Source organism: Cynocephalus volans, chromosome 9 (genome assembly GCF_027409185.1).
Source record: "Cynocephalus volans isolate mCynVol1 chromosome 9, mCynVol1.pri, whole genome shotgun sequence".
Classification (NCBI taxonomy): Eukaryota; Metazoa; Chordata; class Mammalia; order Dermoptera; family Cynocephalidae; genus Cynocephalus; species Cynocephalus volans.
In genome coordinates, this window is record NC_084468.1 from 60,274,898 (window position 1) to 60,297,096 (window position 22,199).

At 37.6% G+C, this 22,199-nt stretch overlaps 1 protein-coding gene across 1 annotated transcript; it reads left to right on the forward strand.

Annotated features, from left to right (window-relative positions):
• Window positions 1–582: 582 nt before the first annotated feature.
• Window positions 583–12,532, forward strand: AMBN (ameloblastin). The gene is made up of 11 exons (XM_063108716.1): window positions 583–597; window positions 1,556–1,624; window positions 4,260–4,310; window positions 5,746–5,793; window positions 6,375–6,485; window positions 8,041–8,277; window positions 9,245–9,283; window positions 9,517–9,576; window positions 9,676–9,720; window positions 10,130–10,174; window positions 11,987–12,532. The coding sequence occupies exons 1-11, from the start codon at window positions 583–585 to the stop codon at window positions 12,530–12,532; spliced, it is 1,266 nt and encodes a 421-aa protein (XP_062964786.1).
• The last annotated feature ends 9,667 nt before the right edge of the window (window positions 12,533–22,199 follow it).

Genomic DNA, 22,199 nt, shown 5'->3' on the forward strand with positions numbered 1-22,199 from the left:
ACCTTTTTGTCTTCTTTTTCAAGCCCAGGAAGGTATTTTAGTATTTCCTCCTAGACTCTGTGTGTATGTGTATGTGTATGTGTTGGAGGGAAGGGGGTTACTTTTACCACAACAAACATGAGGATGAAAATCTTGAGAATTCTGGCATTGTCACTAGTTTTATCTGCAGATAAAAACCTGTACAAAACAGATAATGGCTTGTTTTGCACCTATTTTACATATATTTCCTACAGCTCACCTAAATAATTGTCTTCAGAGCTTATGTTCATTATGCCTTTACCATCTTCCCTGCAATTGAGTTCTCTGAATAAACACAGGGGCTGAGTTACAATTAAAAATAATGAGACCCTACTGGGCCAACGTCCCTGCATGCAATGAAAGGGTGTGGGCTAATTGCAGGAGCAGAGATTTTTCCCCCTTTCACTTCACTTTGATTGGTGGATTGGCACTTTAAATAAAGGTTTTCCATCTTCCCCAAACAAGAGGTAAAGAGCAAGTCCCAGGCACAGTCCAGAAAAAATTTTAGTCTTCTTTTCTTAGAACTACCTTGGTTGGCATCACCAGGCCCTGAGAGCACAGTGCATGTCAGCACCTAAGGTAAAATGTGATTTTATGATTTCCGTATGTTTCCTGTAAGTTCTTTTATCCTATCTCCAGCCAGCTTTTATAAAAAGGATTTATCTTCATTTGTCACAAGAAGCTGAGTAATAGCTTATTGTAATGCATTAGCATGTTCCAGAGAAGACATGCCTAACTCCCATACAGCTAAGCAAAAAAAAGACTTATCTATAGACTTTTTTTTTTACTATTTGTGATTATTAATGACAGTGTCTAATTTAGAAAACTGTTAGAAGATGAGCAAATCTCTTGGCTAGTGAGATTTCCATTCTTGTAAGAGTAAAGAGACTTTTGAATTTATAGAATAAATTTAAAGAGATCATTCATTTTAGAAAGAGAAAAACTAAATTCAGAGACTAACATCAAAGGAAATTAAAATATTCAATTTACTCATTTGAAAAAGATAAGCTTTGTCATGTTTATGTAAATAACCTAAACATTGAATGATATACCCTATATATCTGCAAAAAAAGATTTGTTATGAAATGATTGTTAGTTGCATTTCAAATGCATTTCAACATGTGTCTCAGAGGGCAAGCAAAGTATAAACTTCTGTAAATAATACTTGATAGACAAATATTTCACCTAATAGAAGGGATTTTTAAATTCATAATTCATTTTACAAAATGAAGCACAGCATTTAAAGAAGATCCATGGAGGTTGTTCCTACATGTATATTTAGATTGTAGCTCCACAAAAAAAAAAAAAAAAAAAGTGCTTAGGGTTTTTTTAATTGCTTGTCAATTCATTTCAGAAACTAGTAAATACAAATCAGTTGTTTAGCAACATTTAGTTTTGTTGGGTTTTTTGTTTTTGGTTTTTTTTTAACCTGGTTGTTTTGGAAGAGCAGAGATTTAGCTCATTTAAAAAACTGTCTTTTAACCATTCTGAAGTAAAAATAAATCTGATTTAATTCTCTAACCCAATTATGTTTTAGATTCCACTTTCCAAAATGAAGGACCTGATACTGATCCTGTGCCTCCTAGAAATGAGTTCTGCAGTGCCGGTAAGTCAGTCTTCTAGAGTGTCCCCTCGAAGAGGCTCCCGATTGTTGGACACCAAACAACAGTGAAGGGACGTTGGCTGAGAGTCCATGCGTGGACTCATTTGATTTAATCCAGTGGTATCGTTCCTACTGAGTCAAAAGTCATAGTTGCCCAGATGTCAGCCTCGTCATCCAAAAGCAATAAGTCAAACATAGAATTTTTATATTCAAAAAGACGTTTAAATACTCCAAGAACAATTTCTAAGTCTTACTCTACTCATTCAAAGTTAAAAGCTTTAGGTGGTCTCTCCCATGCCATGGCACAATTTTATTATCAACTCCTTCACATTATTATGAAATCGAAATGGAAAGAGAAAATTTCTCTGAAAAAGTAAAGCACGTTTTCTTCATTTTAAAAAGGACATTATTAGCCAAATTACTATGGTTACAAAACTGAGCAAGATAATTCCATTCGAAGCTAGTAATTAACTAACAAATTTACCTTGTAAGGGTAAAATTGTGTGACTAAGAGCTGAAGTTTCTTAAATCAAAACATGTCATGGCAATGGGGCTAATTGTATGTTACAGCCCTGCACCTGATCCACTCTGTGGCATATTGAAATGATTTCATAAAAACATAGTCCAAACAACTCCAGCCAAATACTTTATTCAGTTGCTATATGCATTCAGAAAATATATACTGACCTGTATCCAGTAATGTACTGGGCACTGGAGACACATGGTCTCTTGTCTTGAGTAGCTCAAAGTTGGCCCCAAATGAACTTGAGAGAAAAGGTTAGCTACTTGGTTTTCTTAAAGGTAAATGTTTGGGAGAAAGAGAATGAAAACTGATTACAAGGATGAAAACCTTAGTTACACAAATAGAAAACAGAGTTTCTATTTCATCATGCAAGATGAATTTTAAATGAAAGAAAAACTGAGGCTGCGACCCTTTGCAACTCTTTGTGTGATACTGACATTAGCCTTGGCCATCCACCATCAAACACATTGACACTCTTTGAACCGACCCTGTTGCACACCTGAGTCAATCAGGTCCACTCTGAGGAACAGCACAATTGCTCATGATTGCCAGCCAAATGCCCATCAAATCAGATATTCTTCTCCTTTTAATTCCACAAGGGAAATATATCCCCTGTCTATTTACATTCGTGTAAATATTGTTCTTTAATTCATGACTTGGAGCAGATGAAAAGCAAAGATTTCTCTGTCCTGTAGTTGAGTCTGTCCAAGATGTGTTGTTTGTATACTGACAACCGGGGGGTAGAAGGCTCTGCTCTCACAGTCCCCTCAAATTCTTTTTTTTTTTTTTTTTGTCTTTTTCGTGACCGGTACTCAGCCAGTGAGTGCACCGGCCATTCCTATATAGGATCCGAACCCGCGGCGGGAGCACTGCTGCGCTCCCAGCTCCGCACTCTCCTGAGTGCGCCACGGGCTCGGCCCCAGTCCCCTCAAATTCTAAACAATCTGCCCACCGCACACACACACACACACACAATCACTCTTCCTATCTACACAGTTAACCTCTTTCTCTACCTGGAGTGTTTGCTACACATTTATGATGTCTTTCCCTTTATTCATCTCCAAAACTGAATAATTTGAAGAAATTTGTACCATGATTCAGAAAGTAGGATTTTACTTGAAAAATTAGGGGGTGAAAAAATAACAGATGGAATTTCTAAACTTCTTACTCATAAAGAAAAAATAATCCCAATACATTTAGTAGACATTCCATGTATTTGTGACATAAATGAAGGAAGGACAGCATTGTAACCTCTTGACCCTAGATAATGAGAATATCCAGAGAACCAGAGTCTCTCACAATCCAGTTTATTCTAATTCCTACTTTTCCATTCTCCATTTTTTTTTTCTACTGGTATTTATGTACATTAATAAGGATTGGTTTTGAAAGAGAAATATCTTACGTTTTAAAAAACTATTTGTAAATGTGGCTATATTTTTGAACAACTTAAAAGAACACATCAAGTATAACAGTACTTACCACTAGAACGCTTTTTTATTTAAGAAAAAAATACTTTTGGCATGATCCAAAACTATAAACATAGATCGATAGGTTTACACAAAAATCATCTATATCTAAAGATGATGGAGGATATGTTGAAGCCCTGTGAATGGGAAGCAAGTTGGGTTTGTGCGTAGTTTTTCTGAATGCCACTATTCCACATCATATCCCATAAACCAAAAGCATGTAACTTTGCAGAAAGCACATGAAAATTCAGTTCACATTTGTCACCTTTACTTTTTTATGTGACAATTTTTTTAATAATATAAAGTAGAATATACAGTTCTCTTAGTTTTCTATTTTGTTGCTTTATTTTAATTCTCATTGTAACTTTAAACTAAATCAAATTTTGCTTCTGAAACAACATAGTATTAAAATTAAAACAAAGGGTAGATAAGTCATGTGGGTGCAAAATTGTTCAATGTTATGTTAATTCTCTCCAAACAACTTAAATTCTTCTTCATTCTCCCCAAAAGCTCAAGTATTTTGGGTAGTAAACCAATATGGTGGCCCGTCAGCTGGCTCCTGTGCATTGGGGTGACTTTCTATTCCCAATGTACATTTAAGAAAGTTTCTCACCAAAGAAAACTCAAAATTATCCTTATTTACATTTAGATGTTTCCTCAGCAACCTGGGACACTGGGAATGGCTAGTTTGAGCCTTGAGGTATGTATTTTCAGAGTTTTTACATATAATCTTTACTTCGGTGTGTTCCTGATAAGGGAGAAATATGATAGGTTGTTTCTCCGTTTTCCTAGTCAGAAGTCTGTGGCTGTCAGCCTGAGCAGTTCTAGAAAAGTTAATGGCATTTATTAGAGCTTGATCTTATAATTCAACTGCATTTTTAAACTCCAGAGTTTTAAGCTTTAGAACATCACTTGCACAGTATTTATCTTACACCCTCTGGCTTGCTACTTCATGTTAATCAAATCCTGTTGCATTGTGTCATCAATGTACTGGATAGGCATGGTGTCCTATGGGATCTAAAGATGATCAAGGACCCTCGGGACTATATCAGGACAGATTGCAGGACAGTTGACACAGTCAACTAATAATTAATGCCTAACATATAGTATATTACCACATTAATTAAAACACGTTATTCTGTGGTCACAAATGGCTTATATTTAGTCCTGCTCCTTACAGTATCTTACATGATGAAGTTCTCACAAAGAAAATTTACTCATACAAAATTTAATTGCTTATAAGAAGTCTGTAAATAGCATTAACATTATACTGTGATACCTCCTGCATAGCCTGTATTTGTCTTCTTACAGTTCTCATAAATAATGTATATTCTGTTTAGAAAATGATAGCAAAATAGAAATTTTTGACCATATCAACAAAAACTATTGACAGTTATAAATATGAGATTACAAATTTTTCATAAGGTCTTGCAAAATTTCCCTATATCATGACAACGTGAGGGCAATCAATACCTAGGCTCATATATCAATATATAGGCTATGTGCTTCTTTCATCTGAAAGCTAATTTTACTGAGGTTTTTTTTCCTCAATTTCTAGCTTAAACTCAATCCAAAGCACTCTAAATGTCTTCTCATTAAAAAAGTGGAATTGACTTTCTGTTGAAATGCTGGTATTCTTGATAATCTATCTAGATTCTTATTATGTCTTCCAATTTTTTTATGTTTATTATTTTGAAGGTTTTTCTGTTTGGGAAGGAGATAGGGGTTATTTTGTTTTGTTTGTGTGTTCTTTCACATTCTTCTTCAGACTGAATTTGTAAAAGGCAAAGGAAGTTAAATGCAATAAAAGGGTCAATGAAGTGATGTCCTCACAATTACATTTACATTTCAGTTGAATGAGCTATTTTCCCATGTTTCAATGTGATCCCCAGTTAAATGATACTTTTTTCTTTAATTAATGACAAAATTAAGTTCATTATTTTAATAGCAATAATAACAACAATGGCAGAACCATATTTAACATTTCTACCTTTCAGTGATGGTTTGTGTCTACATTTGTTTTATTCAAATTGACCCACCCCAACTTGTGCTGATAATGTCACATATCATGAGAAATCAGTTGTGTCAAAAGGAACATGTGTGACAAACATTAACCCACTTTTTTTTCTTAATAGACAATGAGACAGTTGGGAAGTTTGCAGGGGTTAAATGCACTTTCTCAGGTAACGGTGTTTTCAAATATTTCCTACTGCAAGTATTAATGGTGCTGGTGGTGTAATATTAGTGGCAGCATTGTGATTCATAAAATTTATTTGTGAATTGACAATATCCTAAATATTGGAAGAACAAATAAATAACTGAGATAGCCTAAAACAAAATAAGATGGGGTAACAGAAAAAAATAAATATAATATTGAATTTTCTTTAGTAAAAAAAAAAAAAAAAAAACTTTTCCTGCATTATCAATTATAATATATGGCCCAAAACACAAGTGCTTAAAAAGCTAAATATCAAACAAGTTTATGAGAATATTGCAGTCTGGCTCAGAATGGAATTTGAGTTTGTTGGAAGGAAGAGTTTACCCATGCATTTTTAATTAATCAACATCACTTTCACTATTGCTATCTCTACGCTATCTGTGGGGTTTTTTTTTAAATGAAAGCCAAGTTTAACCCAATATTGAAATATAAAGACACTTCAAAACGTTTGTGGAAAAATAGTATTAAAAGAGAATATGAGTCTTTCCATGAGCTCTTTGAAGGCCCCTGGTATAAGCACGTCTTTTTTTCCCTCCATGTCTTCAGTATTCTAGATATGGCTTTGGGAAATCATTTAATTCTTTGTGGATGCATGGTCTCCTCCCACCACATTCCTCTTTCCCCTGGATGAGACCAAGGGAACATGAAACTCAACAGGTAAGTTAATCCCATCAGTGTGTTTGAAATTTCAGGCTTTAAAATCTTCCCCTATTTGCCTTCTTTAAGTTGCGATATATTAACAATAGACAAGTACTAGTAATTAACAAAATAAATCCAAATACCATATAAATCAAAGCCTATAACTGGTTTTAGTACTTAGAAAATTTTAAAATAAAACAGTCCAAATTTCAATTCACTTGCATATTTATTTCAAATAGGAAGATATGGCCTCCAAAGTATGAGAACTATGTTAAAGATATTAGCAATTACAATGGATAAATAATCCTCAAAGATGGAAGCAGGCTATATCCTGGACAATTTTCATTTTAATCAAGAATCCCTAAATAATTACTCAAAGACTAATTCCAAATGATGCCATACAACCTGGTAAAAATACCATGAACCCTACAGAAGTCAATAAATACATCAATCTGTTAACCATTATTTATTAGGTGCCTAATAAATACATAAACCAAATTTTGGTTAAGGAGTGAAATTGAAGACATTTAAAAATGGCTCATAAAATTTCAAATCTGATTGGGAGATAAGACAAGACAACATATTTCAATGTGCTGAATTGTGAGATGTTAACGAACACCACAGGAGTTTAGAGATGGCAATTGTTGAAGAGCATAGCAGAGCCAAATTATTGTGAGATGTCTATGCAGGTTTGAGGAGTTTGCAACTAGTGTACAGGCAATAGGGAGCCATTCGCCACAGATAATTTCTTCTTCCTTTTTTTTTTTTTTTTTTTTTTTTTTTTTTTGTGGCTGGCCTGTATGGGGGTCCAAACCCTTGACCTTTGTGTTTGCTGTAACAACTCACTCTAACCAACTGAGCTAACTGGCCAGCCCAACCACAAGTACTTTCCAAGAGAAGCAACAAAACATGGGGTTTTAACAGGAACTTTTAGTTCCAGATGGCCTTCCACAACAGGAGCATTACCCAGCAGGCCACATTTAATAAGACAATAATGTTCATGGGGACTGTTTCTTCACTTGATTGTTTCCAAAATGTACTCCATGCTGCAGGCATTTGATTTGTATTTTATTTAATTACCCTTTATCCTTTGAATAACTCAAAAAATATATTAAGTATCCACTATGTGCGAGGCACTTGTTAGGAGCTCTGTTAAGTACAAGGGCTAGAAAGATAAATAAGACATATTGTTTGTTCTCTCTCAGTTGACTGGGGGACAAAGATTTAAAATGAGTAATGATAATCCAAACAGAAAGTGGTAAAATAAAGATACATAGAGGCAGCTGTGGGAACCCAGAAGAGGAAATGATTCATTCTACCAGGAAGTGGAGGGAGCTTCCCATCTTCGTGAGCAATAGGGGTCCCAGAGAAGGTAGGGGAGGTGGGATACACAAGACCTCCCCAAAAAGCATTGACTCTAAGCAGATTGGTGCTTCCTGTGTAAAGCTTCAGGACGAGTCTCCTAGATTCCTCTCCAAACAGAAGGCCCCCCAAGCCCTTTGCTTTAGAAATTGTAGGCAGCACAGCTCAGTGAGCCATCCCTTCCTGACGCTCTTTTCAAATTTCTCTGCAGTATGAATATTCTTTGCCTGTGCACCCCCCACCTCTCCCATCACAGCCATCCCTGCAGCCCCAGCAGCCAGGACTGAAATCTTTCCTCCAGCCCACTGTTGCAGCCGCCATCCAGGCCACAGCCCTGGAAGGAGAGCCTCAGCCTCCCATTCACGTGGGACAGCTACCCTTGCAGCAAGGAGAACTTCCAGCAATGCAGCAGCAGGTGGCACCATCAGATAAGCCACCAAAGCCTGAGGTACTTCCAGAAGTCACATCAGGATCACCTGCTAACCTAAGGAGAGAAAACCAATTTGCAGGACATATTTAAATAATCATAGCTCTCAGGCATAAAGCATGAAAATACAAATATATTCTTAATCAGCCTTTCATATCTGGGACTTTTTTTGAGTAGAATGTAAATATCAATTCCTATTCTTTGTTCATTGACTGGTAATGCCATCAGAGACAGGGCATGAATTCTAAAAGATTCTGTGCATGTAAAACTTGGTTCCTTAGTGGCAAAAGATGAAAGCGTCCAAAAGAAATAGGGAAGCCCAGAGAAGTCCAAGCCTCCAGTCATTAGTCTTTTTTACTGTTGGAAAGACTAAGAAAAGTGATCAAACCTTCAGCATAAGTAGGATTTTGCATTATTATCTCTCTGACATAAAGATGACATCCAGGCAAAAGGACCTTGTAATAATGGAGAGAAAAGAGCAATGGACAGAAAAGGAAAATTCTAACCACAGAACTAGTATGTGGCAGGCATTTAGCATTCCCCCATATCATCCTGACTACAGTCCTATAAAGATAGATATTATCATTCTTTTTACACTTGGTCTTAGCCAAAAGGCCAAGAAGTGATATCACCCTTTTAAAAAGAATAAAACAGATTTTGTGAGGTTACAATATTTACACAAAAACTAAGTGGCAGAGCCATTATTCAAACCAACCAGATATGTTCCAATACCAAAATTCATGACTTTTTACTCTGTAAGAGATAGCAAATCCATGATAGGCATGCCTCATCTCTCTGCAGGTACACTTGAGTCATGTTAGCAAGTGACATTTGTAAACTCTTGGGTCATTCCCTCCAAAAGACCAAAGAGAGTAAAATAAAGAAATTCATTTTAAATTGTCTTATTGTAATTTTAAACAAGATAAATATGTGTTCAGTTTACTTTGTCTATTTTGACTGGTAATTTTAATATTTATCTGTGATATAGCTCCCAGGAATGGATTTCGCTGGTCCACAAGTTCCATCTGTAAGTACAGACCTCAATGAGACACTTTCTAGGGAAAAATATCTCTGTATTTCAAAAAGAGTAAAAATGTTTAAACTATCTCCTTTATCCATGGGTTCCTTTGTTTTCTTAAATATTAAATATTTATTGTTCATACTAATCCATCTGAAAATGTGTTTCATATAATTCTTAGAAATTACTAGAATGGGGATTTGCCTGTGTGAATTACTCATTCTGTTTTCTACCACTTAAAGATATTCCAAATAGCCCGTTTGATATCTCAAGGACCAATGCCACAAAATAAACCATCTCCAGTAAGTTTTTTTAAAAAATACTACTTCTCTGTTTGCAATTTGATTAAAAGTTTTCCACTTGGAAAAAAAATTTTATGATAACTTTTGTATTTTATTTAGCTTTATCCAGGAATGTTCTACATCCCCTATGGAGCAAATCAGTTGGTAAGTCCATATTCTATAAAAAGTATCATTTTTAATTAAATGTTATCTTAAGGGCTAAAATTGTAACATCCAGGCATCACAGAGGAGATTCCAAATAGTTTCTGAATGCCAACAATAGTAGCTGAAATAGTAAGGAGGCACCCTTCCTATTTGGATAATTTTGGCCAGACACACAAACACATACACACACACACACACAGTAGTATTAAATAAAAAGCAAATTTAAGATCTGAAATTATCCAAGTTGGCTACGTTTATTTGATAATGACTCACCTCTCCACTTTACTCAGCTCTGGACATTAATATAAGGTTTAAGAGAAAACTGAATGACTTTTAATTTTTTCTTGAGTAGATAAGATAATAGAAGGCAGCTGGTTCATAACATGATGCACTGTTTCTTCTTAAACAGAATGCCCCTGCCAGACTTGGCATCATGAGTTCAGAAGAAATGGCCGTGAGTAATGTCTTTAACTCTTCTTAAAAAATAGTGGCCAGGGAAGAATAGTCATGGATGACTGGCTGCAAGAGACACTGGCCATGAATGTAGCTGAAGGAGCAACAGGGCTCAGATTTTTCCATCCCAAACCAAAAGCTTTATTCTGAAGCAGTACCCAAAGATTTCATCACATCTCCTACACAGTCATTCATTTCTTAGTGATGACCATTCTTGAGCATAAGGTTTTGCTCCATTCCTTTTTCATGAGAAAATTTCTCCTGAAGGGCCATCATCATTGAACTGGCAACACTTCAAACCAAAAAAGATACATGTGGTTCATATAAAGTTCCATTCCTTCTAGGATCCTCAAAACATCAAATTCAACAGCATCCCAAGTAATTCAAACCTCAAAATTGAAAGATCAGAAAGGAAAATAAAACTAACCAAGTTTAAAATTTGATTATTGTAGGTCCGGCCATGGGTTCAGATCCTATATAGGAATGGCCGGTGCACACGCACCGGCGACACCAAGCCAAGGGTTGCGATCCCCTCCGGTCACAAAAAAAGACAAAAAAGTTTTTTTGATTATTGTAAACTTCAAAGTGCATTAAGTCAATGAGAATATATTCTCATTCTGTTATCACTATCTGTGCATATTACAAGTTTAAGAGTTGATATCAACAGATTCACACAACTTGACATTTTCCCTCAGGAATTTCTACCTGTTACATCTGCTAGAGCAAAACAAAACAAAACAAAACAAAAGCCATACTGAATTAACAAATCATTGTCAACTACAGATTCTAACAAATTAATAAATTTGCACATATGCTATCACTGAAAGAAAACTCCCATCTCAACATTTCTGAGTGCCTTCAATATGCCAGACACATGGGAAGATGCTGTAGACAAGATAAATAAGATTCCTGTTCTCAAGGAGCTTAAAATCTAATGAATGGAAATGATAGGTACCAGGGCAGATAATGTCAAAATCATGAGATAATGGTAACAAAAGTTCTATTAAAGGGTAAGAGGAAGAGAGAAAAAGCAGTTAGTCCAGCTCAGGGATTCACAGTACCATCCCTGGAGAAGATGGTGTAAAAGCTGAGCCTTAGAAAGCGAAGAGCCAGGAGAAGGTAGAAGGAAAGAGTATTGTATCTATATAAAACCAACACAACTGGCTGAAAATGCAAAATTCAAGTAAGCGTTTACAACCATCTCATAATATTAATTAAGTTATTTATATTCTGTCTCATTCACAAAAGATTTTGTGGTAGCTTATGAAAAAATACACAATAAATATAACAAAAAATTGAAGGTAGAATTTCAAATGAGTAAAAATTACAAGGAAATTGGAATACAGGTATGAAAATCACAAAGCCCTGCTCAATTGGTGCAAATAGCCCAAGATTTTGGTCCCAATATTTCTGGCAGCAAAGATGGAAAAAGAAACATGGTCAGTCCTAGAATTCTATCTGTCCCCAGGAAGAAAATATTTTACTTCCCCCAGAAAAAGCAAGCTTTTTCTTATACTTTTTCTTTAAAAAAACCAACTTACATGTGCTTTATGTATTTGAGGGATACTGAGAAATGCCATTGACAATATCCTTCAAAACATCCCTCAACAAATGCAGTTATGGATTTCGGTTTTTGTTTATTTAATAATGGTAGTGAGAAATGTCCATACACAAAGCTGTCAGCCACCTCCATGTTCTCTATTAGTGTTTCCTAGATTCCTGGTGAATATGACCAGGTATGATTGCATGGTATAGTTAACATAGTTAAGATATAGCATGTGATAATGGTGTCTTTCATGAATTTTTTTTTCAGGGAGGGAGAGGAGGCCCCATGGCCTATGGAGCCATGTTTGCAGGTTTTGGAGGAATGAGGCCCAGCCTTGGGGGCATGCCCCCCAATCCAGCCATGGGTGGAGACTTTACTCTGGAATTTGACTCCCCAGTGGCTGGAACCAAAGGCCCTGAGAAAGGAGAAGGAGGTGCACAAGTTTCCCCCATGCCAGAGGTCAACCCAACCAATCCAGAAAACCCAGCTCTCATTCCAGAGGTAGCACCTGGTGCCCACACGGGGCTCCTTGCTTTCCCTAAAGACAATATTCCTGGTCTGGCAAGAGGCCCTGCAGGGCAGAGGAAGGGACCCCCCAGGGTCACCCCAGCAGCTGCTGACCCACTGATGACCCCTGAATTAGCTGATGTTTATGGGACCTATGGAGCTGATGTGACCACACCCATGGGACCCGAGGGAGAAGCGACCATGGATAACACAATGACCCCAGAAACTCAGCAAACATCAGTGCCAGAAAACAAAGCCCAGCAGCCCCAGAATATGCATGATGCGTGGCATCTCCAAGAGCCCTGACAACCTTGAGACAGAAGCTACTTTCTGTATGCACAAGCTCCCCAGCTTTGTCCCCATAGTGTATCTTCTTGCTAAAACACTTATTACCCTTTTGCAGCAAAGGCATTAAAAGAGCTCAGCAGGTATTAATAAACACAAGTGGCTAGAAATAGTATAGATCCCCTTCTTGTTTTCATTCACTTATTGAAATAAAATGTGTCAACTGTCTCTGTGATTTAGAAATACTACTAATAACATAGAGCAAGTCTAAGAGTCTCAGCATTTGATAATCACTTTTCCTAGCTGTCTTAGGCATTACAGAATTTCTCTTACTAGCATGGCATTATTAAATCCAGGAAATGTGGCACTGCTTTTCTCTCTAAGCAAAGTCTCAGAATTTTAAGCTATTTCATTTAAACTTTATTAAATGGGGATTGGTGGCGAACCCTTGAGTGGTATTACTGGGTTTGGTATATTGATTTAAAATTCTCATTTGTAGAGTATTTCATTTAATCTAGTAAAAAAAAAAACTAGCCTATTTTAAATAAAGAATTTTTCTCACTGAAAACATCTGGAATTGAATGCTTATTATTTATACAAATTCAAATGGTTAGGAAAAGCATACCCATCATTTACCTTTGTTACTCTTTAACTCATTTTATTCAGTTCATTCATTCTTTCATTGAAAGTTTACTGAATATCTATCTATGTCCTAGGCACTGTGCCAGGGACATAGTCCCTTCCTTCAAAGCTTACAGTGGGCATGATTGACAAGCAAACAGACAGCCAAAATAATAATAACCACCACCACCACTACAGCCAAGCTCAATTACTTTACCTGCATTATCTCATAACAATACTGCAAAATAGATACACTCAACCCCACAGTACATGAAAGAAGTGCTACTAAAAGGTCAAAGAAGCATCTAACCAAGCCTAAGTGGAATCAGAGGGGCTGGAAAGAATCAGACAAGTCTCAAAACAGTATCAAAAACATCTGCAGGATAAGGCCTCCCAAAAGAAGAAATGCAAAAAGAGTCATATGGGTGCCATGTGAGATTTAGCTCATTCCCGTGAAATATGAGAGTACTTCAGGAAGTTCATGAAAAGATCTGTATTATCTTTGAATTTTATTTTCCACAAAGTTTGACATACCTACCCCACTCTCTCCACCTTCTCCCAAGTTGACCAACCCAGGTCTTAGACTCCATGGAACTCAGACTTCCCTCCATCCCTTGATGGAGACTCTGGGGATGCAGCCCAGGAGAAAGAGCCCTGAGATGTCTCCCAACCTGGGATACTTCAAGAGCCTTAGCAGGGGCAGGTAGCCACCACAATGCCTCCCTCTCTTCAGACAGGGCTCTGTTCACCCCCACTCCATAGATTAGAGCTGAAAGAGAGAGGCAGAAGATAAAAATTCAGTTTGCCTCACCTAGTGGCTCTGGCAAAGTTGCAATGGCAGGAAAATGACCACAGTAGCCAGCAGATACACACTGAAACCTGCCTTAACATTCCAGACAGTCTCCTAAAATACAGTATGGTAAAAGACAGACCGATAAATCTGTGTTCAAACCTTGACATCGCATCTTATCATCTACAAGACTTGAGATGTGAAACTCAATCACTCTGCACCTGTGTTTTCATCTCTATAATGGGGCTACCACCTGGCTCATAGGATTGTTGTAAGAACTAAATGATATAAAGTACACAGATGAAGTTGCTGAATCATAGCAGCTTTCTTCTTTTCCAGTTGATCCTTTTTATAAAGAGAACTCAACAAAACAGCAACAGTTTCAGCAGAAGAATGTGATCGTTCCCATTATCTGGTGAATTTGTGCTTTTCCATTCACACTCCACCCATTGCCCTTCTGGTCCTTCTTTGTAATTCTGAGCATGCATTTATGAAATCATATGCTGTTTTCCCTAGTGAATGTTGTCATATCAAGGGCTTAGAACTGGCCTCTGCTATTGGCAGGCTGGGCACTTAACAGCAGTATTAGCTAGATCAGGGGGAATAGATAATAACAGAATGATAAGTAATAAGTAATTGATAAGGGGGGATATCATGTTTTGAGTCCTTGAACAATTTCTATCCCTGCCATCATAGTCACCTCAAACATGGGATCACCAGGCAAACGCCAAAGTAGCCAGGGGAAGAGCCTAAATGCCAACCCTCAGGAGAGGCCATCTTGATTATTGAGGATTTTCTCCACTGTGGTTTCACTCTACCAGGCACTTACATGAGAAATAAATATCTTCATCTGTGTCCCATTCTGAGAGGTCTATCCAAATAATCTGTCTTCTAGACCCTCTGTGTCACCAATCTTGCAATTTTATTTTTTCCAAGTCCCTGACCAAGTGACCAATCTGGTACTGACCCTGAGTCAGTGTAGATCAATATCTCAGGCCATTGATCCTTCACACAAAATGTACAACCAGATATGCCATTTAAAGTTCTTCACACTGGGGTTGTAGTGCATTGACTGTTCACTTCCAGCTGATGCCAGAACACCATATAGAAACCCATGAGCCAAGAACATACTCTTTCCTCTCCATTAATTGGTCATAGGCGGGGTAATCATATAATTGATCCTCCAAAGTGGGACACTTTTGATAATGAAAGGCGGTTGTCAACATTAACAATTATGTTGGACAATGGGTATAAACCAGTACTACCCAGGGCAAAGCTGGACATCTGGTATTCTAGTTTTATGGAACTTCCCATGAACATAAATGTGTAGACTGAGGGAAGGGCATCAAAATTACAAAGGGAAAGTACATGAACATCTAACCACTAGCTTGTGCAATTTACTTGAGCCCTCCAGACCTGCTAAAGCCTGGTGTCATATATATTTCTACTTACAAAGGAATGCGGCCATTTATGTTTATTTTTATGGATCAGTGGATCATATATCACCTAGTTCAAGATGAGCAACTCAAACAGCATAATCACTCAGCATTCCATAATCACAAGTATTGTCTCTATCTAGGTCCAATAGCGAGGTAAGACCTACTTTTCACAAAGAAAACCCTAAGATCCTGTGCTATTATTCTCCTATCAAGTTTGCCACAGGTCCCACACAGCTGCAGATACTTCCAATACATTTGAGTCTTCTGGGTCACAATACCAAAGTGACAAGGAAGCTTACTTTATAGCATTGACCCATTTCATGCTCAAGTCCCACTCAAAACTATCAGCCTTTCAAGTTCTACAATATGTGGTGTATGTTGCCTTCAAAGATGCAACAATTTGCCAAAACGTTTAGCTATCCCAACATGTCCCAGAATCCTATACCCCTAGAAATGTCATCAGCCCCACAACTCATGCAGTATTTATCTTACACCCTCTGACTTGCTACTTCATGTTAATCAAATCCTGTTGCATTGTGTCATCAGTGTACTGGACAGGCATGGTGTCCTATGGGATCTAAAGATGATCAAGGACCCTCAGGACTATATTAGGACAGATTACAGGAGAGATGACACAGTCCTAGAGCAAGACAGTATAAGTTTGCGTTGTTCTTGTCCTTTAAAGGCAAAACCGCTTCTGATGTTTCTTACTGATTGGAATAGAAAGAAAGCATCTGCCAGATCAATAGCTACATACTAGGTACCATAGGTTATACTGATTTTCTAAAATAAAGTTACCACATCTGGAAATAAATCTGTAACTGATTCAGTTTGTAACAATCCACTGTAAATCCCCACGACCCATTTAGCTTTTGCACCAGCCAAATGGGTAAGTTAAATGGGGAGGTGATAGGACACCTTCCCTGTATCTCTCAAGCCTTTGATGGTAACACTAATCTCTGCAATTATCCCTACAGGACTACTATCTTGTTGAGAATGAACAAGAAGGAGTAAAGTTTCAGGAGTCTCCTTCCACTTGGCCATAGCTTTTATTCCACTGGTGTAGCAGTCATTATGGGATTCTGCCAGTTATTAGATATATCTGTTCCCACGATACATCCTGGGACGGGAGAAATAACCACATGATAGATCTATTGGACCTCCTGTTAGGTGGATGTGGGCCAAAATTCCATCTCTATCTGACTTCTTTAAACTTTAATCAGTAAACTGTGAAGGCTTTTCAAGTTCAGAACCACTACCTAATAACACCCACCACGTCTGGGTACTTCCCTTCCCCCACCCTACCCTACAATCTCCCTAGTAAATTGCTTCAGGTCCTTCTATAGAAGGTTTAGAAAAACTTTCATGGTATTCAAATGTGGCCATATTTCAGGGTTCTTCCATATAGGGACCTGGTCTCCCCAGGGGCTCTAGGTCTGAGAACTAGCTAAGAAGCTATGAATCCCACTATGTTGATTTGAGTTAGGGTCAGTGAATCTAATTTTTTTTTCTGTTTATGTGAACAGGATGTCCATCTGTTTGTTTGTTTGTTTGTTTGTTTGTTTTTCTAGAGACCCATGATCAATTAGCCATCACCACAGAACTCTATTGGTCAAAACGTGCTGATTAGCATTTCATCCTGTGGCTTATGGTGGTCATTGCATCCTCTTTGCCTCTAAGAGATAAGCATTACCACCTGGCCCCTGCTATTTCAGACTCCCACTTTTCCCATTGAGATTCCAAAGCAGTATCCCTCATTATTATATCTGGCCTACAGAGAATAAAACTACATAGCTCTTCATTTCTTATTGCCTTAAAGAAAAAGTGTTTTCTGGGCTCTTCTGGGTGGAGAAGGATGGAGAGTGAATCTGGAGTGGCAAACATAATATATCCATGATACCAGTGTGTCAGGTGAGGCACACTTATCACTGCGAAGACAATAATCTCTATGTAGTACACAAATAAACTTTTTCTTACTTACATTGAGTGATGTTGGTTTTCCATTTACAGATGCAAAAAAGAGGTTTCTTTCAAAATGAATTTTGTTTTTTAAGTGTTGAGATAAAAGAAAAAATATTAAGTAAATAATAATTAGATGTGACAATAATCATAAAGACAGTCCGTAAATGACTATGTACATAAATAAACTGTGGGAAAACACTGATTTAATTCAACCTTCTCATTTATGGGTGAGAAAACTAATGCCCAGAGGGGTAATGTCTTTTTTCAAGTTCTAGTCGCTATTGGAGGCTGAAGAACCCAGGCTTCAGGATTTCCCATTCAGTGCTCTCCCACATACATCCTCCACAGCAGTCAAGCATTCTCTTGAGAATCTAATGAAATTTGTGAATAATCTTTCCCAAAAAAGTAAAAGGAGAGAACACACAAAATTCTGCCTGCAATTTCTGTGATTACTCAGATGGCCTAAAGTCCATCCATGGATCAAGGTTAAGAAACTCGAATTTAACCATTCAAATACCCACCAGTATATGGTATTATACAAGATGAAGCAAATATTTAAACTGACCTAAACTCAGTGTCTGAGTTTTATTAGAACTTGAGAATGCTCTCTTCAGAAAAAATGTCTCAAACCCACGCAAGCTTTGAACTTCTACGTGTGATTCTCTTCCATTCAAAGCTGCTCAGCACTAAAAGTTTGACTCTTGTAGACAGCATTTGGCTATAAGTAAAAAGACACAAACAGACAGTCTGTGCTGCATTTTGCAAAGAGGGAGACCAAACCAGAAGTTTAGATGATTCCTTTCTTCCATAAACATTAGAAACTAGGGGGAAAGCAGAAACAGAGACAACCACACTCCACAGAAGCCAGACATTAGGAACAAAAATTCCCAGTTTTGAGAAATGATCATTATGAAGCTGTTTGCACAGTAGCTTTTGCTGATGTCTTCAGCTCTCTCCCGGCACTTTCATCTTTTCCCCAGGGTTCAGCAGCTTTCCACCCAGAGACCCACCTAACAACCAGTTTGATAATGACTTAAAGATAACCTGCAGAGAGCGCAGTGAAGGAAATGACTGTGGGTTTTCCAGAGTGGATGGGAATTTACATTCTAATTTATTCACAAACTAGAAATGTATGGGTGTTATTTAAAATTGTGTTTTGGAAAAACTAACGTACAAAAGGTCAACCCTGGAGTTATGTGTCTAGCACACTATGGATATCATTTTAACATGACTGTCTAGGGCTGCACTACATCCATGAAACACAGAGGACGGATTCCCAGAAGACAAAAGCTACAGCACTTCCATGGGTGGCAAGCTCCTGTTATTCTTCCTCACCTTGGAAAAAAAGGAAGAAAGAAAGAGATCCTGGTAGAGACTGTCTCTCTGTCTTGAATCTCTAAGGCTCTCTTTCCTATCCACCCAATGCCCAAATATGCTGTCAGCTACTTTCAAGCCAAGTTTATGAAATGTAGTTTTCCCTTTAATAGAAGATTCTAAATGACATAGATTTTGCCTCCTTTTTTGTAGTTTTGGAACTGTTAGTGCCAAGTGAATATTTTTGTGAAGAACCCATGATTCTGAGGATTGCCACCTATACCAGTTTCCTGGAAAATACATTTGTTCCATTAAAATTTAAGTAAACACCATGCATTAAGAAATGTTCTAGGCTTTAGGAAAACAGCAGTAAACCAAACATCAAAGCTTTGATACACCGTTAGGTCATGATAAGTCCTATGAAGAAAACCAAAGTGGGATGAGGGGAGAGAGAGGGAAAGAAATGTTGAGATGGTCAGGAAGAGCTCTCTGAGAAACTGATATTTAAATGCACTGATTTACTACAAATAGAACTACCAAATGATATAGCAATCCCACTTCTAGGTATATACCCAAAGGGATGGAAATCATCATGTTGAAGGGACACCTGCACTCCCATGTTCATCACAGCTCTATTTACAATAGCCAAGATTTGTAATCAACCTAAATGTCTATCAACGGCTAACTGGATAAGGAAAACGTGGTATATATCCACAATGGAATACTACTATGCCATAAAAAAGAATGAAATTCTGCCATTCACAGCAACATGGATGAGCTTGGAGAAAATTATGCTAAGTGAAACAAGCCAGGTACAGAAAGAGAAAAACCACATGTCATCACCCATAAGTGGGAGTAAAGGGAGAAAGAGAAAAAGAGAGAGAGAAAGAAAGGAGATGAGAGAGAGGAAGGAAGGAAGGAAGGAAGGAAGGAAGGAAGGAAGGAAGGAAGGAAGGAAGGAAGGAAGGAAGGAAGGAAGGAAGGAAGGAAGGAAGGAAGGAAAGATAGACCACAATAAAACACTGAACTTTCAGAAGGAGAGAACAGACCCATAGTTACTAGAGTTGGAAAAGGGAGATGAGGAGGAGAGATAGGGAGTAACTGGGTAAGGGACACAAAGAATAATTACTATTTGTAATGATGAACATGCTAATAACATTAATTTGATCATCATATACTGTACACAAATACTAAAAGTCAACTCTGTACTCCATAAATATGTGTAATCAATTATGTTTCAATTCAAAAAATAAATTTAAAAAATAAATAAATGGACTGATTTTAAAACTGAATGGTCCTTAGAGAACAACTAGTCAAACACACACATTAAAAAAAAATTGCTAAATAACGTAAATAACTTGCTCAACGGTTAGAAGCCAGCCTGATGCCACCCTGACCAAAGCACTTCCAGTCTGGTGTTCTGTGCTACCTTCTGCCAAATTCCGAAGCAACTTCTTAGTCATGATGTTGTACAGGTGAGAAAAAATATGTAAATTACCCTGGACTACACATATGATTTCATTAGAACTTGAAAATATTCCTTCTTATGTAACTACTAAACAGTAATATATCATAGTAGTTTAAATCTCAATTCTGCCCTTCCTAGCTTGTGACCCTGTTACTTAATCTCCCTGTGCCACAGCTTCCTTATCTGAAAGCAAAGCAGAACAAAAGTGTTATAATAGAACCCAACACTCAGGATTAAGAGAAGTAATAAAATTCAATGTGTAAAGCACTTACAACAGTGACTTGCACATACTGAAAGCTCGATAAATGCTAGGTATTAGTATGCTTCTTAGAGTTACTGATGTATGTAATATCATCTGTCCTTATGATTGCAAAAATTAATCATTTGTGTAAGATTTGTTTAAGATCTGCCTCCCTGCTAACCCATAAACTCTATAACAGCTGGGATATTATCTATTATTTCGGTGTCCCCAGAACAGTACCTGACACAGAATGTGTTCCCAAGAAATATTTACTAAATGAGTTAATGAACTAAAACTGCGTAATTTCCATAGTCACTGGAAAAGAAAGTAAAGTTCATGAAAATTTTGCCGATAAAAACTGCCGATGCACACTGACTTAATGAGGCTCTAATCAAGAACTTGTTTTTGTTGTCACGAGAGCTTTAAGCAAGCAGTAGCTAAACTTTATTTTGTATAACCAGCTGCATGTACGTGATCTCCTACTTCTTACTGCTTATAATCACTTATCATAAGCAGCAAATTCAGTTAAGCTGCTGAAACTGGTCTTAATTCATACAGTAACACATTTTGGCCACCTACTAGACCTTGGCATTGTGCCAGCCACTGGAGACACACTGATACTGCAGTGAATAGGAGACTCAGACACTGTGGTAAATGCTGCCACCAAGAAAAAGACTCAACAGCTGTCGACACGCAGAGGACAGAAAAGCTGACTGCTGGAAGAGAAGGGGGGAGTTTCACAGAGGAGGAGACTTCTGAGCTAACTTGTAAAAAATGTGGAGGAGTTTTCCAGGTGGGAGAAGTAAAGAGGGAATTCCAGGCTCAGTAAACCACACATGCAGATGAACAAATATGTGGAAAGATCTGGAGAATCTGAAGAGGGGAAATAGAACACAATGGAAAGAGTGTTAGGATTCCAGGGAAAATTATGTGGTGCTGTTCTGGGAAAAATAGAAGGAGGCAGATGGTAAGTTTATGCCAAGCTAAGAAGCTTACATTCTGTTCTATAGCTCCCAGGGAACCACCAAGGGTCTTATAGGATCATAACTGGTTTGGGGGAAAATAACCCTTATAATAGCATAGAGGATTATAGGGTGTACTTGGATGGGGAATAGTTGGAGGCATGACTCCAATCAGAGCTGTCGCTAACCTCAGTGTCTTTCTTGTCTCTGACCTCTCTATCTCCCTGACTTGTGTGAGTGTGTGTTCTCATTCTCTCATTCTCTCGCTCTCTCTCTCTCTCTCTCTCTCTCTCTGTTTCTCCCACTGTTATTATTTGGTATACTGAGTCTCAAATGTGGAATGTGATATCAATTGCAAAGAATTGCTCAAAACAAGATATCATGTAGTGAAATGCAAACTAAACAGAAAGTCAATGCTCCCAACTCTGACCCTAATCAACAGTGGATACCCTAGAAAAATCAATCTCTCTAGACCTTAGTTCTCCTATCTACACAATAAAGGGGTTGAATTAACAAATTTTATTTAATTCCACGAATATTTACTGAGCACCTACTATGATTTAAGTGCTATAGATACAGTAATGAACAAAACGAACAAATTCCCTGCCTTTATGGAGCTTATGTTGTAGTGGAGGAAGACAAACAACAAAATTTAAGTTAGGAAAACGTTAATTGGTGATGAGTGCAATATAGAGAAATACAGCAGAAAGAAGGATTAGGAAGGATGATGAGGTTACAATTTTCTTAGGTAAAGCCTCTCTCAGAAGGTAGCTTTTGAGTGAAGACCTGAAAGAGACAAGGGAATGAGCCATGCAGACTCTAAGAAAAAGTGTTCCAGATGAAGAGCACAGCCAATGCAAAGGTCCTCAGACAGGGGCACACCTGTTATGA